Below are 17,962 nucleotides of genomic sequence, written 5' to 3'. Positions count from 1 at the left end.
GCTACATAGAAAGGGAGTTTGTCATGGTTTGGCAAATGTGTGGTCCATGTGTTTTATTTTGGGGTAAAATGTCTGTGTATTTTGTGCATTCCTTTGGAAAACGCTGTTCTGTCTCAGTTTTGCTTTGATTGTGTGTGAGCACTGCGTTGTAACTTGTCTCTCTCTGGCTCTCTGCAGCGGATAACGCCTGTCTGTCTGAGCCGTGTCTGAACGGAGGCAGTTGTGTGGAGTCCAGTCAGGGCTTTGAGTGTCAGTGTGTGTCAGGCTGGACCGGACCGTCCTGCAACATCAGTAAGATATCTCAAACTGCTCCAACTACTTTCAAGGAGAGAACTGAGCCACATATAGTAACCAGAAGGAGACTTCAAGTTGGGCTCTTTGGACTCGAGCCAGAGAGCGGCCACCTCAGAATAACTGCATCATCGCATTAAAATCACTCAGAACACCTTAGCAACAGCATAGCAACAGCATTTGTCTTCTTTTAGTGCTCTTTGTCTCTTAGAAAATATGACAAACTTAAACTTGAATGCATAAATGAGGCATTTATTCACATTTATAATGCATATATTAAATGCACACACATACAATATATAATTATGTATATACATATTCCATATATTTATATTCCTATATTTTACATTATATATAAATATATTTAATATATAAACATAACATGTTTTTTTAGAAAAATACAAGCAGGTGTTTGTGTATATATATATATATATATATATATATATATATATATATATATGTATATATATATATATATATGTATATATATATATATATATATATATATATGTGTATATATATATATATATATATATATATATATATATATATATATATATATATATATATATATATATATATATATATATATATATATATATATATATATATATATATATATATATATATATATATATATATATATATATATATATATATATATATATATGTATATATATATATATATATATATATATATATATATATACTTTTATTTTAGATGTGATTATTTGTTTGACAGCACTATTAAGATATATTGTTTAATTATTAAATTAACAACAGTAGCCAACATTAATAAAAATATATATTTTTAATTCTTATCGTTAATAATACTAACAATAATAATCATTATACAGCACTTTTAGAAATATTAAGATTTTTTAAAAAGTGTTTTATGTTCATCAAGGCTGCATTTATTTAAACCTTTTAAAATTGCTATTAATAAAACTATCAGGTTTATTCCTGTGATGCAAAGCTGAATTTTCGGCATCATTACTCCATTAGTTTCCAGCGCCACACGATTCAGAAGTGAAGTCATGAAAATATATTAAAGCGAAATAACTGAACGATGCAAACTGATGTCTCCTCCTCTTCCTCAGATGAAGACGACTGCAGTCCGAACCCGTGCAATCACAGCGGTGTGTGCGTGGACCTGGTGGACGGCTTTAAATGCGTTTGCCCCGCTCAGTGGACCGGAAAGACCTGTCTCATTGGTGTGTGTGTGCCCCTCTGTGTGCCTCTGCTCCCTCTCTTTCTTTAAGTCGGGGTGCGTTTGTTCAAAAATCCAATTTACCGTGGTAACCGAGTCAGCCTCGGAAGAATTTAAGCACCAGACCACCACGGGACCCCCGCCTCTGATTCGTACGAGAGCGCATTTACAGTCCATTAACACACACTCACAAATTCCCCAGGGACGCTCAGCTGCGTGCGTATCGGTCTGATTGTAATTTAGACTGCGCTCACGCTGATTTCTTTTGTCGTTTTTGGCCCAGATGCTAATGAGTGCGAGGAAAACCCGTGCGTCAATGCACACTCCTGCCGGAATCTGATTGGAGGATACTTTTGCGAGTGCCTCCCTGGTTGGACGGGCCAGAATTGCGACATCAGTAAGTTTTTCACGGTTTCGAATGAATGCATCAGAGTTTGAATTATTAGGAGCTTTAAAAGAAATTCAGATGTTTGCATATCATACAGCATTGTGTTGGGCAGGTTTTTACCATTTAAAAATTAAAGGAGTACTCTTTAATTACAGTCAGTGTAATTGCATTATATACTCTGTAGTCTTTAGAGCAATTCTCTATAAAACAGTGGTGCAATTAAAATCAAAATGTTACATCTAATGTTAAAATGATTTATTTTTCAAATTATATTATATATATATATATATATATATATATATATATATATATATATATATATATATATATATATATATATATATATATATATATATATATATATTTTATTTATATAATTAGTTACTTTTTAGTGTTGGTAAGTAAACAGTGGTGCAATTAAAATCAAAATGTTACATCTAATGTTAAAATGATTTATTTTTCAAATTATATTATACATATATATATATATATATATATATATATATATATATATATATATATATATATATATTATATTATATATTTTATTTTATTTATATAATTAGTTACTTTTTAGTGTTGGTAAGTAAATCTATTAAAATGTCTTCATTTGTTGAAATAAAGCTAAAAATAAAGCATAATTTTTAGATGAAAAACGCTTCTTGGCAACTAAATTAAATAAAAAAAAATTAGATATTAAAATAAATAAAATTAAATACATTAAAATGAATACAAAATACTCTTTTAGTAAATATAAATATAAAAGAAAATCCTAAAACTAAAAAAACATTAAAAAGCATCAGATAATTCTTTTTTTAATCTTTCAGCTGCTAAAAGCATGTAGTATTCTCGGCTATGACATGCTTCACCTGGTTTTAATGCAGAGCGTGCAAATAAGCGCGCAGAGACTGTCTAGGCGTGATTTGTGAAATGTGAACTGATATTTCGATGGGTTCCCCCTCCCCAGACGTCAACGACTGCCACGGACAGTGTCTGAACGGAGGACTGTGTAAGGTAAGGACTCAAAATGTTTCCCAGCCCTTCTGGCAGATGCCAAAGACCCGCTCTCTCCGTTTCTTTCACCTCCGTCCGTTCCTGTTTAAAAATAGCCGAAGCTGAGTCATGTTTTGGAGAGCGAACATAAAGACAGAGTGAGTTTGTGAAACGATCGGATTACCATAAACATTCTTGTCTCCTATTCATTGTTTTTTCTCTCTCTCTCTGTGTATACTATGTTCGCTCTGGCTCGGTGCTGTACAGCTGGAGTGCATTAGGACTTTGTCTGAGCCAGTTAGCTATCAACACACAGCGAGGAAAGACCTAATCAGTCCTGACAAGCCCCTATTTGATTTGATCAAATGAAACATGTTGTAATGGACTTTAGGTTATTAGTAGAATATCTGTGCTAGGGGTGAGAGATATTGTCTTGCGTTTGATTTATGCTTAAAACTATTTGTTAGTGTGCCAAGAAAATAAAATTCAAGATCTACTCTATGAAAGTGTGATGTATCTTACACTCAAGTTAATTAATCTTGTACTAAGGATGTATTTTTGCTTTAAAAAGGACTTTAATTTAATGTATCAATATAAATACATGCATTTATTAATTTAAAGGATGTATAGTTATTGAATTGTATTATTAATACTGTTAGTACAGCTTATTATTTTACTGTAGGTTATATAAATAAGGTTATATATAAATAATAGTAATTATAACGGTAATTATATTTGATGCTATATTGACTAGAAAGTAATCGTTCAGAAAATCCTAAGTAAATCATTAAATAATATGCTTGCAGTTATTATTTATAATATTATTAAGTATGAAATAATAAAATGTATATTTTTTACAGTATATTATAATTATTATTATTTAATATGGATTGGTGTCAATTATATTATCATGAATAGAAAAATAATTTATTATTATCATTATCATTTATTAATTATTAATAGCTTACATTATTCATTATAATTTTATTAAGTTTAAATAAATTACTATCAATAGTAATAATTTTATTTTACAATATATTATTATTATTCAAAATGGATTGGTGTATTATATTATTAATTATTGTTAATATGAATATTAATATAATAAAATGTTTACTGTATAACAAATACTATCGATATTGTAAATATTAATAATCAATGATGATAATTATTTTGACTAGAATTAAGAAATGATGCAATACATAAATACTACTACTTCTAATAATAATTAGTATTATATATAATGCTCATCAATATGAAAAATGACAACAACAACAACTTTAACTGACAGTATATTTAATTTGTATTATTTCATGCAGATTTTTGTCTATATTTTGAATGAGCGTATGTCCCTCTGTGTGTGTCAGGATCTGGTGAATGGATATCGGTGTGTGTGCGCAGCAGGCTTCGCGGGTGAGCACTGCGAGCGGGACGTGGACGAGTGCTCGAGTCGACCCTGTCTCAACGGTGGACGCTGTCAGGACACTGTCAACGGGTTCCAGTGTCTGTGTCCACCCGGTTTCTCAGGGGCCGCGTGTCAGGTGAGCTCCAAAACCTGTTCTGCCCGAATAAACCCTGTGAGCTGGTGTTAAAGTGTGTGTGTGCTTTTGTCTTCAGCTGGACATAGACTACTGTGAGAGCGGCCCGTGTCAGAACGGAGCTCAGTGCTTTAGCCTGGCCTCAGATTACTACTGTAAATGTCCCGAAGATTACGAAGGAAAAAACTGCTCCCAACTTAAAGACCACTGCCTCATCACACCATGCCAAGGTGGGTTACCCAGAAAATATAGTAGTATATATTGATATATGGCTCATAGTATATATATATATATATATATATATATATATATATATATATATATATATATATATATATATATATATATATATATATATATATTTGTAAATATACATTAGTGCTGTCAAATAATTAATTGCATCCATTATAAATTTTGTTTACGAAATAAATGTGTGTGTACTGTGTATATTTATTATGTAAAGGTAAATACAAACATATTTATTATATATAAATATATTTAATATATAAACATATTTTTCTTAAATATAACTAAAAATATAACTAAAAGGTATAACTGTAAAAACTAAATAACAACAAAAAAACATGATTTTTAAAGTTATCTGTTATAGAGTTAGCTGTTTATATATATATATATATATATATATATATATATATATATATATATATATATATATATATATATATATATATATATATATAGAGAAACAGCTAACTCTATAACAGATAACTTTAAAATATATATATATTGTAGGGCTGTCAAACGATTTTTGGATGACATTAAGGGCAATTAATCGTTTGACAGCCCTAATATATATATTTTATTAATTTCGTTACTTTTAAATGATTTATTTAATTTTTCAGAAAATATGTGGAATTTTTACTTCTTTATTTCCCAAAACCGAGCTCGCTGGTTTGCCGTCGATGAAAGATATCCGTTGAAAATCTGCGTTAGCTCTAGAGTCCTGAAGTCTCCGGCTTTATTGAGTGCTAATCAGCGCTCTCAGACTCCAGATCGTGAGCCTCATGCGCGGGGGGTAAGATTATCTGGTTGGGCGCATTCTGAGGTTTTAATGGACACTGGAAATAGAAGTCCGGTCTTTTTTTAGTCAGCGCAGCCGTAAGACTATCCTCATCTTAAGGCCTCGGCGCGTTTGATGCCGTGCCATTGTGTACGCCGTAGCGCTAGCGATTGCTAACTCTAGTCTATTGGTCTCTCGGGCTGGAGCACCATGGTAACAGCTAGGATATCGTTACAAAGCTAACCCAAAGTGAGCTTACAGAGAGGGGAAAACCCACCGCTAGTCAGACTACATGACGACCGCGCTAATTCTTAGCATGCCGCTGTCTGCTTTTATCATAGCTGTCAGTGACATATTTGGATGAAGGCAGAGTTCCCACGGTGATGGAGACCCTGGAAATATTTTTACCTCTGATATAAAAGTCACGTTAATTCAAAAATCGCACTTTTCGTAGACATTTCTGTGGTGATTGTTATATGCTCAGTTCTAAAATATTTTAAATTGCACAAATGGCTTCAAAAGTCATCAAAAAAGTCATTACTCAGGAGTTTTTTTCAAATAAATGTGTCTTTTCTAAAAAAAAAGAGTCTGAAAGTGAGACTGAAGACTTATTTATTTTAAATAACGTTAATTAATTATGGCTGGGGGCAAGTTAACTAGACAGGAAGACCAAATATGGGCACACGAGGGAGGGAAACACAAGAAAACAGGATACAAGTCTGACAGTCAATAATAATATGAATTCTATAATAATAATCGTATATTTTCGACATTAATACTATTCATTCTATATTATATTATTAATAAAATAATACTACTTCCACTACTAATAATATATTCAATTCAATTCTATTCAATTGAATTGAATAATAATATATTCATTTTATTCATTATTTGAATATTATTATTATTATTGCTACTACTATTTCAGACAGATTACGATAATATTAATCATGATATTAATAATTGTTCTTATTATTAGTAATGGAGAGAAATCCAGCTAAAATGACTACCAGTCGGTGGGTGTGATTCTGACCTGTTCAACTTGTGTTTCCCCACAGTGATTGACAGCTGCACGGTTGCCGTGGCGTCGAACAGCACCCCGGGGGGCATGCGGCTCATCTCCTCTAACGTTTGCGGTCCTCACGGCCGCTGTCGAAGCCACGCCGGAGGACACTTCAGCTGCGAGTGTCAGGAGGGGTTCACCGGCACGTACTGCCACGAGAGTAAGCCCGCTTCCTGTCCCAGCATCCTTTGCTGTCGTTAGACGCTTCGCAGACTCATCTCTCACCCTTTACTCTCAGACATCAACGACTGTGAAAGCGGCCCCTGTCGTAACGGCGGCACTTGTATTGATAAGATCAACGCGTATCAGTGTATCTGTGCTGACGGCTGGGAGGGACACAACTGTGAGAGCGGTGAGCGCATTTCCCCCCTCCGATATCGCTTAGTCAAAAACACCTCTCGTTTATTTAAATTATATTGATTGCTGAAATATTGTGCGCTTCCGAAACAGATATTGACGACTGCAGCATGAACCCATGTCGAGATCGAGGAGTGTGCCGTGATATGGTCAATGACTTTTACTGCGAGTGTGAAAATGGCTGGAAGGGAAAGACCTGTCACTCACGTAAGACACGCCCCCTAATTTGCATACAAGTATAAGTGGTGATAAGTATTCTAAAAGTGGCTTAATTTGTGTGAGTTAATCATCCTGGCATGGATTATATGATGATTTGTAAAATCATGTTAATTCATAAAATCTCTAAACATTTCTGGTCCCACTTTATATTAGGTTGCCTTAACTACTATGTGCTTGTATTTAAATTAACCATTTGTTACATGTACATTGTACTTATTTTTTGATATAAGTACATAGTAGTTAAGGCCACCTAATATGAAGTTAGACCACATTTCTTTATCTTCTTTATCTAGTTTTAAAATATTTAAAATCGCAAAAATCCCTAGAAAAGGCGTCGTTCAGATGACTGTTTGCTTTTCAGATGAACTTATCTTGTTTTAAAGATGCTTAGATATTTTTGCTTTAAATAAGACTGCATAGCAAAATACTCATTAATAATTCTATGTTAATATTTTTAATTTGTGTGAAAATCACGATTAATCGCATCCAAATTAAACATTTTTGTTTACATAATATATGTGTGCTCCGCGTATATTTATTGTGTTTATATAAGTACACAAAAATATTTATATAAATTTATATATTACTATTATATTTTTATATTATTTAAACGTATTGTTCATAAATGCATTCGTGCACGTGTTTGTATTTATATATACATAATAAACGCACTGTGCACACTCATACATTAAATACGAAAACTTTAATATTTTATTATTCACGATTAATTGTTTGACGGCACTAGGAAATATCATTATCACAGAAAAGCGTCCTGAACATTTTTGAGCGATGATAGCGAATCATTGAATTGAATCAGTGAATCAGTTTTGAATCATTCCGAACGCATTCATGTAAACAAAGCTGACTAGTTTCAAACGGCAAGTCACAAGACAATGGCCGCAGAATTAGTCTATTAAACGCAGCAAATGATTTAAAAGGAAAGTCTGAGAGCTGATTTCTTCCCGTTTACAGGCGAGAGTCAGTGTGACGAGGCCACTTGTAAGAACGGGGGCACGTGCTCTGACGAAGGCGACTCGTTTAAGTGCATGTGCGCTCCGGGATGGGAAGGAGCCACCTGTAACATAGGTGAGCCGCTAACCACCTGGAGAAGCGTCGCTGTGAACCGGCCTCTGAGTGGGTTTCTAAAGCGTTTCCCTTCACTCCGCAGCAAAGAACAGCAGCTGCCTGCCGAACCCCTGCGAGAACGGAGCCACGTGCGTCGTGACGGGGGACGGCTTCACCTGCGTCTGCAAAGAAGGCTGGGAGGGGCCCACCTGCAGCCAGAGTACGGCAAAACTTCCTGTTCCGCTTCCTTACTACTTCCTGTCTTGACTTCCTGTCTGCCTCCTGTTTCCGACTCTCACCTACCGCTGCTTAAGGTTCTCTTCCCAAATATATACTCACTGGATAGCTCCTCAAAGCTGAAGTGTGTCGTGTCCGTCGTTGTAGGATAGGTGAACGCATTTTAACATGCAAAAAAAATGACACACGTCGCCTTTACCTTCAGTTGCAGAATGCCAAGTTTTTTAAATGCCTTTAATAGGGCAGAGTCTGACGAGAAGCTTCAGCTGAAATATTATTAGCAAGCGTAATGCTGATGGATAATTTCTCAGGTGGGATTATGATCTGCCATTTGTACGGTGAAGTTATTTGATCTCCTGACCTCCTATAATGTGAAAATGTGAACGTGCCGATTTCACTCTAACATGACAATAATCTCCAGATTAATGTTTCTGTTTTTAAATATCATTTAATAAGAAAATATTTGATGTTTTCTTTACAGATTCCAATGACTGCAACCCACAACCATGGTAAGATTCATTTTAACTTATTGAATGTAGTTGTTGCAATGCAATGCAATGCAATGCAATGCAATGCAATAAAATAAAATAAAATAAAATAAAATAAAATAAAATAAAATGTATTGCTATTATTTTAAGTCATAAAATTTTGTTGTTGCCTTCAAATGAAGCTTTATGAAAAGATCTTTTTCAGTTATAAAACAAGTTTAAGATTAGATCATTTAATTGTTGCTATTATTTAAAAGGGAAAAAACATGTTTTGTTTTTAATATATTTTAATAATAAGTCTTTAGTTTATTATTATTTTTTGTTGGTGCACAAAAATTTAAATAGTAATCCATAAATAAAAAATTATAAATAATAATAAACTAATATTTTCTTGCATTAGTGGAAAAGACGTTAAATCAGTTTACTGTGTTTTACGACGTAATGTGAAAATGTCCTCGGAGGACTTGAGGGCAGCACGTGTCCTGGTGAACTCTGACCTCGTGTCTCATGCTGTGTGTGTGTGTGTGTGTGTGTGTGTGTGTGTGTGTGTGTGTGTGTGTGTGTGTGCAGCTATAACAGCGGGACGTGTGTGGATGGGGATAACTGGTACCGCTGTGAGTGTGCCAGTGGATTTGCGGGGCCGGACTGTCGAATCAGTGAGTCAATAATAATCTGTGGCTAGGTTGTAGCTACATTAACTCAACATAAAGAGTCATACGGACAGCTAATATGATGATTTAGAGGGGTGTTAAACCTGCGTGTTTCATCCCACAGACATCAACGAGTGTCAGTCATCTCCGTGTGCTTTCGGCTCCACATGCGTTGATGAAATCAACGGCTACCGCTGTCTGTGTCCGGCTGGCAGAACGGGCCCCCGGTGTCAGGAAGGTACGCGGGCCACACTTGATCTTTAACATTAACAATAATGGTCATGTAGCTATTGCTCATAAACACTTAAGTATTAAAGAGTTGCAGAGTTGATAGTTTGAATCATGAACTTTTTTCTCCTAGATTTAAAGAATATATGTTTATTATCTTATATAACTTTATTAACTTTATTATCTATATTATATTGTGTATTACAATTTCTATTGTGTAATCTATTATTTTTTTCAAACTAGGTTTGTTTGCTTTTAAAACCCTTTTTTCACTCTAGATTTAAAGGATATATTATATCTTTATAACTTTTGATTGTATTTAAAATAATTGTATTTATCTGGATTTAAAGGATACTTTTAAACCTTAAAACATTTAAAGTTCAGATTTGATCTATTGTATTAAATTATATGGTGTATTTTATTCTAAAAAAATCTAAATTTAAAGTATATATTATAGTATATATCAATTGTTTTATTACATTTAATTGATACATTATAGGTGTTTTTAAACTTCTTTTATCCATTGCGTTAAATATTATGGTGCATTTAATTTTTTTTACTAGATTTAAAGGCTATATTATAGTAGCTTTTAAACATTTGCTTTGATCTGTTGTGGTGAATTATTTTTATTTTTTTATTAAATGAATCCAGTATTTTTTAATTTTACTGAAAAAATCTTATGCAATTTTTAAATTAAAGGTAAAGGATTTAGTAAAAATAATTATTTTTTTATATTTATTATTTATTTTTTTATATTGATATTATATTGATATATTTCTAAAGTGTTTCTGTGTTCTTTTTTTTTCTTAATGAACCAGTCACGGGACGTCCGTGTGTTGTCGGGGGTCGGATCGCCGAAGACGGAGCGAAGTGGGCCGAAGACTGTAACACCTGTTTCTGTCACAGGGGTGTTGTGAGCTGTACTAAGGTACGTCAGCGCGAGTCTGCGTGATACAGATGCCGTTAAATCGTGACCAGAAGTTAATAGCGCTGCATGATCGTGTCTCTTGGACAGCTGTGGTGTGGCCCTAAACCTTGCCGTGTGCTGGGCTCGGGGAGAGGCGACTGCGCTCTGGGGCAGCTGTGTGTGCCGGTGCGGGACGAGCAGTGTTTCGTCAGGCCCTGCTCCTCTCAGGGCGAGTGCTGGTCTGCTCACCGTCCGGCCGCGAGAGCCCGCTGTCAGCCCGAGAGCGACTGCGCCAACGTCACCTTCACCTTCAACAAGGACACCATGCCTCGGGTGAGCACACTGTGACTGGCATTTAACATGCGCGGCATACGCTGGATTAATTTAGCAACGCTTTCTGGTGTGCGTGTCTGTTTTGGCTGTTAGGGAGTGACGGTGGAGCAGGTGTGTCGTGAGCTCAGGCACCTGTACGTGGCGAAAAACGCTTCGGCCGAGTTTTCCATCTCTATGAGCTGTGAACTCTCTTCTGCTGCCAATAATGAGATCCATGTGGCCATCGTAAGTTACATTCATGCTGTATTTCATGTGCTTTTTGTTGTGCAGTTTTAATATCCTCGAAAAAGATTGAGGGATGACTGGAAAAATCATTTGTTTTTATGTCTAGAAGCTGTATATATTGTTTTTGTTTATTTTTTATGTGCGCATGATATATTTTATTATAATTTCTATTATTTACACTTCTGCTTTGATTCAGTTATAGCTGTAAACTAAAATGTTTTAATTTTTAAATAATTTTTCATTAAATTACAAAATGTAAGTTTTAGTTTACATAATGTATATGTGTGCATTTTGTATATTTGTTATGTATGTATAAATAAATACAGTTTATATTTTGAAAATATGTACATATATATTCATACAAGTTGTATATAAATATACATTTTTCTGAAATGCATGCATTTATATGTACATAATATATATACACACAACATAAATTATGCAAACAAAAACGTTTAATTGAGATGCAGTTATTCACGATTAATCGTTTGACAGCATTGTTTGTTTAATTGTGTGTTATTATTATAGTCTTTTATTATTTTTATTTACACACTATGCATTTAATTCTGCTTCAGTTTAATAATAGCTCATAAGCTTCAGCTTAATAATATATAGCTATATATATATATATATATATATATATATATATATATATATATATATATATATATATATATATATATATGTTGATGCATTTTTAAGGAAATATTGTGCATGTTTTTTAATTATATCATTTTATCATATATTATGTTGCTTTATTATATTTGTTATTATTTAAACACCTCATGCATTTAGCTCTGCTTTAATTTAATAGCAGCAGCTTCAGTCATAAAAAGACAAACGACTGAAGGATTATTTTTGATGGTTTGTTTTGTAGCACGTGACCGAGGATGGCATTCACGGCCGGGTTCCTGTTAAAGAAATCACGGACAGCATCATCGATCTGGTGAGCAAACACAGCGCAAACAGCTCCATCATCGGCTCCATCGCTGAGGTCCGTGTTCAGCGCAGACAACCACCCAACCCCAACGGTGAGACACCACAGGAAGTTCTTTACAGTGGAGGAAGTACAAGTGACGGATGCTCTGATTGGAAATAAAGCACCATTTATTACCTATTTATTAAATATATTTGTTTATGATATCATTTACATGACTATAAATATATACTTTTAAATGTATATCTGTCTTTATGCATACTTAATAAATAGACACAGTACACACATATATTAGGTAAACAAATTTTATTTTGGATGTGATTAATCAAGATTAATTGTTTGACTACACTAATTGAGATAAACAACATCAATCAAAAGTTTGAGGTTAAATAAAAAAAAAAAACATACTTTTATTCAGCAAGGATGCATTCAATTGTTCAAGTGAAAGTGAACACATTTATAATGTTTGCAAAAGACATCTATCGCAACTGTTTTTGCTGAATTTGTAGTTTTGTTGAGCATAAGAGGCTTTTCCAACTCCAAACCTTCATGTATAAATATTTTTATTTTTGCATTTACCCAAGGCTTCTCAGTCATATAATCATATAATGAAGGAATGTAATATCTTATAGCCAGCTTGTTTATATTAATCCTCGTTTTCATTGGTTCTCTGGTTCAGTAGACTACCTGGTGCCCCTGCTGGTGTCTGTAGTGACAGCGGTCTGGGTTTTGGCGCTGGCGTCCGTGTTCCTGTGGTGCTTGCGGCATCGACGCAAACAGAGCTCCAGCCCCACCGCCATCAACCCCTCGGCCCCCTACTCCACGGGCAGCACCGAAGACAACACGGTGAACAACGCCCGCGAGCAGCTCAACCAGATCAAGAACCACATCGAGAAGAACGCGTCCAACGGCAGCCTGCCGGGCAAAGAGCTGCACTGCGACGACAAGAACAGCGTCAACTCCAAGATCAGGACGCATTTCTCCGAATCCGCCAGACTGGTGCAGGACGACTCCAGCAAGCGCCTGCAGAAGACGCGCTTCCCGCGTCAGCCGGCCTACATGCTGGTGGACAGGGACGACAGGCTGAGCTCCGCCGGCCCACACTGGACTAATAAACGGGATAACAGAGACCTGGAGTCGCAGCACAGAGCTCCGGACGCACAGCCCAGAGATCTGGACGCACAGCACAGCTTGCACAAAATGGAGTATATCGTATAGCGGACCGCGACTGTCGTTGCTACGCGATGTCACATGATGTCAAGCGGACGAAGACGTCTCTCGGGATCAGAGAGCTGGCTGTTGACTGTCACGACCGGGCCGGACAGTGTTTGTTCGGTCGGACCACGGGCTGGTCCGTTTTATGGCGTCTGGGGGACGTCATCCTGTGCTGAGCTTCTAGCCTAAATCAGAATGTACAGTAGTTGGCCAAAATGTAATTGCGTGAATCTCACCGAAACACGTCCAGGTCGAATTTCACCCTGAATTCAGTAAACATTTGAACGACGATTACAGGAACGGTTCACCCGAAAAATGACATTTCTGTCATTGTTTACTTAGCCTCAACCTTTATGAGTTCGTTGAACGCAAGGGAAAATAGCTCGAAGAATGTCGGCAACCAGACAGTTGACGGTAGCCATTGACTTCCACAGTTTGGAAAACAAAAAATTATATGGGTATCGTCAGCCGTTTAGTTACATGCAGTCTACAAAGTAGCTCATCTTGTGTTCGAAAGGAGAAAGACACTCGCACTGGTTCTCAACTTGAGGCTGAAAAATAATTTTTTTTGGCGAACTGTCCCTTTAAGCAACTTTTCCATCCAAAAGTGAAATACCGTATTCATATACAGTACAAAAACTGTAATACTAAGTGTTTTTTTATGCAAATCAGGATACTGCGTAATTAAAATAACTTGAATTATTTGTTGCTTTTTTTGTATTGCATAACATTTTTTATAATGATAAACAAGCGACGTAAAAATATAAGTTGGCCTGAAATTAGACATGGAAATGCTCTTGAGGGTCGCACCCAAAAAATGTATTTCTGTCATCGTTTACTCAGCCTCAAGATGTTTCATTCCTTTGCAAAATAATTTAAAGAATGCCGGTAACCAAAAAGAAGACGGTAGCCGTCCACTTCCATAGTATGAAAAAGATTATATGGAAGTCCATCAACTGTTTAGTTACACACAGTCTACAAAATATCTCTTCTTGTGTTCATACGAAGAAAGAAACTCATGCAGGTTGTGAATTTTAATCTGAAATGCATTTATATACAGTACAAATACTATAATACGAAGATTTTTTTAATGCAAATCCGGATACTACAGTTAGAATTGCTTGAATTATTCTTTTTCCTGTTTTTGTATTGCATAAAACCTTTATAGTGCTAAACAACGGTTGTAAAAAATATAATTTGGGGTGAAATTAGACATGGAAATGTTTTTGAGGGTCTTGTGAGCTTCATCCAGTTGAACTGCACGTGCAGACTGTGTTCAATGTTTATAATGTAGAACTTAATGCACCAGAAATAGCTTGTGAATTATTTCCAAAAATCAATGATGACTGGTGTATCATGTGCTCGAAGATTGTATTTAACTCCCATTTATTGGGTTCTTGACTGGATTTTATTTTCCCGCTCTTTCTAGCAGTTCATTTTTATTTATTCTGCTCTTTTTTTTCTTTTTATTTTGTACAGGCAAACAGGTCATGCTTTTTTAGAATTTACTTTCTATATGAAGAAGTTCACTGTCCGTTTAGATGTTATTGTATAGATGAATTTGTACATATTTTCTAATTAATCACTGTGTATATTTGATTTATTAACTTAATAATCGAGAGCCTATCGTTTGTTTTTATTTATATACATTGTTTAGGTGCGAGAATGGGACCGCTTGTGTCCCACCTTTGTATTTTTGGATGGAAAATATTGTCTCTTATTTCTGAAATGCCAAAATAATAGTTTATTTTTTGAAGAATAGGTCGTTTGTGTCTAAATCCAGAATGCAATGTGCAATGTCTGTTTCAGAAACCATGTGCATGTCCTGAGACGTAGGCTAGATGGTTTTTCCGTCTAGTTTTGATACACACTTTGTCTGTTCAGATACACTTTCGTAGAATGTTACTTTAAAACCATTCCTGAATACGTTTAGCATATTTTCTGCTCATAGCCGTGTTAAATGAGTTCGGCAGCCCAGGATATCAAACAACGCTTGTCTAGAGTTTTCTGGTAAACCACAGTATTCAAATGTACTTTAACCAAAACGCCTAAAGGGAACGAGCAGTATTAGAAGTGCAATGTTTGTACAGTAATATAAAATATGAAGAAAACGGAACTGAATGTGACACACGAGACGAAAATGAAATCAAAATCACTTTAGTAGGCCACTTTTATTAATTGTACTTTACAGTCAGACCGCTGGACTGTGTTTTGGTTCAGTACCACGAATTTGTTGAATCGTTTTTTTTCTTCTTGTGTTTGTGAAATCCTACGAAAAAGCAGAACCATGAAAACAGATCATCCTGGGGTTTGTCATGCATTTTAATTCAGTTGTTTACATTAGGATTCCTTAAATCAAATAAAATTTCACTTGAATGTTTTCAATTTATGAATTCGGTTTTTTTTCTTTCTTTCCAAGGAGGGGGTTTTTTTGTATCCAAAAAAAAGTAACATTGATTAAACGAGATCTGTTGGTGTGAATACTATTCCCAAGCTGGTAAAGTCATAAAAACAAAAATATATATATTTTTTTTCGATGGTAAACATTCATCTTTTTTTAAGCTGAGCGGTGGCAAACTATTTATTTTAGACACATTTAAAGTGAACAAATTTAGTTGAAAGTAAGTGAAGTGAAATAGATTGATTGCAGTCATTTTTTTTTGTAAGTGTGCTCGCAAGCAGGGTGATTTGTAAGCGAGTCTTTCCTTGAGTCAGTTCATTTCAAAGAATCGCTTGGGTTCACAAATTTGTTTTCATGACTCGCTGATATGAATTTGAATGATTTTTACCAATCCTTATCCAGAAAACTACTACTCAGCCAATCACGCAAATTCACTTTTCAGAAATTTGGGCACTCTCTTTTGAAGAACCAAATGCTGATATATAGACTTTAATTCATCAAACGCAGCTCATGTAGCAAGTAAATATTCCCTTTTATATGCTCGATTCAGTGTAACACTGGGTCTGACGTCTGACAAGGTGGACACAGCCGTAACCGGTCCCAACAGGGTCCACATTGTGTGAGTCTAGACGTTCAGCTGAGCGCGGCGGGCGGGAGACCATGTGACAGAGGTTATGAAAGCCCTTCACACTGTCTCTCTCTGCTGTCGTGGGAAAGCTGAAGATGCGCACCAAAATAGACGGCATGAGACGCGCTTGCCTAGCGTGTTTGCAGAGGCATAGCACAAAGAACGTCTTCTTCTAGATCTTTACCTCCAATCAGCTTTTCTTTGAAGACCGAGCAGTGACCCCTTCTCAACAGGCCTGATTCACTAAAGCATTTAATGTGTTTTTCTGGAGCTGTAATCACCGAAATTCACTGATCATAAATCACCGTAACTAGGGGGACTTGTGATTTTAGGGGGCGTACTTTGACATCTTGATCGGTGTTAGGGAGTAACTAGTTACATGTAATGGCGTTTGCGTAGATTAGCTACAAAATAAATGCAACTGTAATCCGTTACAGTTACCGGGAAGAATTATTTTAAAATGATTATAATCTTAATTCAAGTGATGAGGGAATTTGAAAGTCTGACAGTAATCGGTGTCGAGTCCTGCTTTAAGGTTAACCTTTAAATGTTTGACAAATGAAAACTGTCAGTTAGGAATTTAGAAAAACATTCAGAAGTAATCAGATGTAATCAGTTACACTGCTAAAGGAAGTAGTTAAAATACGTCTTGCATTTTAAATAGGTAACTTGTAACAAAGTAACCTTCCTAAGACTGATCTTAATGTACTTTTTGGATTATTTCAAGTCATTTTTCACTGTTATGTATCAATCTCTAAAAACACAGCATATAATAAGGCTAAAAGTTGCCTAATGTTAGCATAACCAAAGCACATTATTAACCTTTTTTATTAGTCTTTTTAGGCAATTACCAGATTTAGTGTATTAATTTGACTTAATTTGTATTTAATGTACCAGTAATCACTGAAGCTGTCTACACTGTCTATTAATCTCTTGCTTCCTACTCACGTCTTTTAGATTACAGTATTAAGTCAGACAGCGCGCACAATAAAACAAGAACCTCCTGCATTTCAGCGCTGAATCATCTGATTGACCATTGCGTTCATAAGCTCAACAAAATCGTGTGTTTTTGGTTATAATGTGCAAACTGCTTGAAAAGAAATGCAATGCAACACGAGCAGATCTAAATGTACTACTTTTTAATTGATTTTCACTTTATTTGCTATTATCTCCCTTTAACGCCACCACTTCTAACTATTTTAAGCGATTTCACAAGCTCATACAATGATATAAACAACAGTTAATGTTCGAAAAAGCTTGAACACTTACTGGTTGCCTAACTTGTTCATCTGTTTGAACTTGTACCTCCACCGCATGCCAGCTATTTAAACATTTCTTTTAGTTCTGTTCTGAGAAAAGCTCTAGCAGATAGCACTTTGGTTTGAATGCAATGTCATTCATTCATCTTTACGCGTGGCGTAGGCGTCCCGATGCTTTTTGGGCCCACTGTATCATTTTTCATTTTAATGGATGCACAGCAAGCAGAACAAATGCCTTTCTGTGAAAGTGCCAGCGTTGCCTGTAGACGTAGACGAATCCATAAACACATTTGGACTATTAATCTA

At 35.2% G+C, this 17,962-nt stretch overlaps 1 protein-coding gene across 3 annotated transcripts in view; it reads left to right on the top strand.

The window, feature by feature from the left end:
- The window catches only part of jag1a (jagged canonical Notch ligand 1a), a 28,070-nt gene extending 12,317 nt beyond the window's left edge, over window positions 1–15,753 (top strand). The window contains exons 8-26 of one of the 3 annotated variants that reach the window (XM_043248810.1): window positions 178–291; window positions 1,392–1,505; window positions 1,785–1,898; window positions 2,857–2,903; window positions 4,250–4,423; window positions 4,500–4,650; window positions 6,503–6,667; window positions 6,746–6,859; window positions 6,958–7,071; window positions 8,056–8,169; window positions 8,252–8,368; window positions 8,867–8,894; window positions 9,444–9,529; window positions 9,648–9,761; window positions 10,570–10,679; window positions 10,767–10,991; window positions 11,085–11,216; window positions 12,094–12,247; window positions 12,836–15,753. In XM_043248810.1, coding sequence (XP_043104745.1) covers window positions 178–291; window positions 1,392–1,505; window positions 1,785–1,898; window positions 2,857–2,903; window positions 4,250–4,423; window positions 4,500–4,650; window positions 6,503–6,667; window positions 6,746–6,859; window positions 6,958–7,071; window positions 8,056–8,169; window positions 8,252–8,368; window positions 8,867–8,894; window positions 9,444–9,529; window positions 9,648–9,761; window positions 10,570–10,679; window positions 10,767–10,991; window positions 11,085–11,216; window positions 12,094–12,247; window positions 12,836–13,371 — 2,723 coding nt within the window. In that variant the 3' untranslated portion in view covers window positions 13,372–15,753. Of the gene's footprint in view, window positions 1–177; window positions 292–1,391; window positions 1,506–1,784; window positions 1,899–2,856; window positions 2,904–4,249; window positions 4,424–4,499; window positions 4,651–6,502; window positions 6,668–6,745; window positions 6,860–6,957; window positions 7,072–8,055; window positions 8,170–8,251; window positions 8,369–8,866; window positions 8,895–9,443; window positions 9,530–9,647; window positions 9,762–10,569; window positions 10,680–10,766; window positions 10,992–11,084; window positions 11,217–12,093; window positions 12,248–12,832 lie in introns of all 3 variants that reach the window. The other 2 variants (XM_043248800.1, XM_043248818.1) reach the window with 2 other exon arrangements.
- Window positions 15,754–17,962: the final 2,209 nt, after the last annotated feature.

The sequence above is a fragment of the Puntigrus tetrazona genome, chromosome 1 (genome assembly GCF_018831695.1).
Source record: "Puntigrus tetrazona isolate hp1 chromosome 1, ASM1883169v1, whole genome shotgun sequence".
NCBI classification, from domain to species: Eukaryota; Metazoa; Chordata; class Actinopteri; order Cypriniformes; family Cyprinidae; genus Puntigrus; species Puntigrus tetrazona.
The sequence above is the reverse complement of the archived record's forward strand: the minus strand, read 5'-3'. Positions and strand labels throughout refer to the sequence as shown.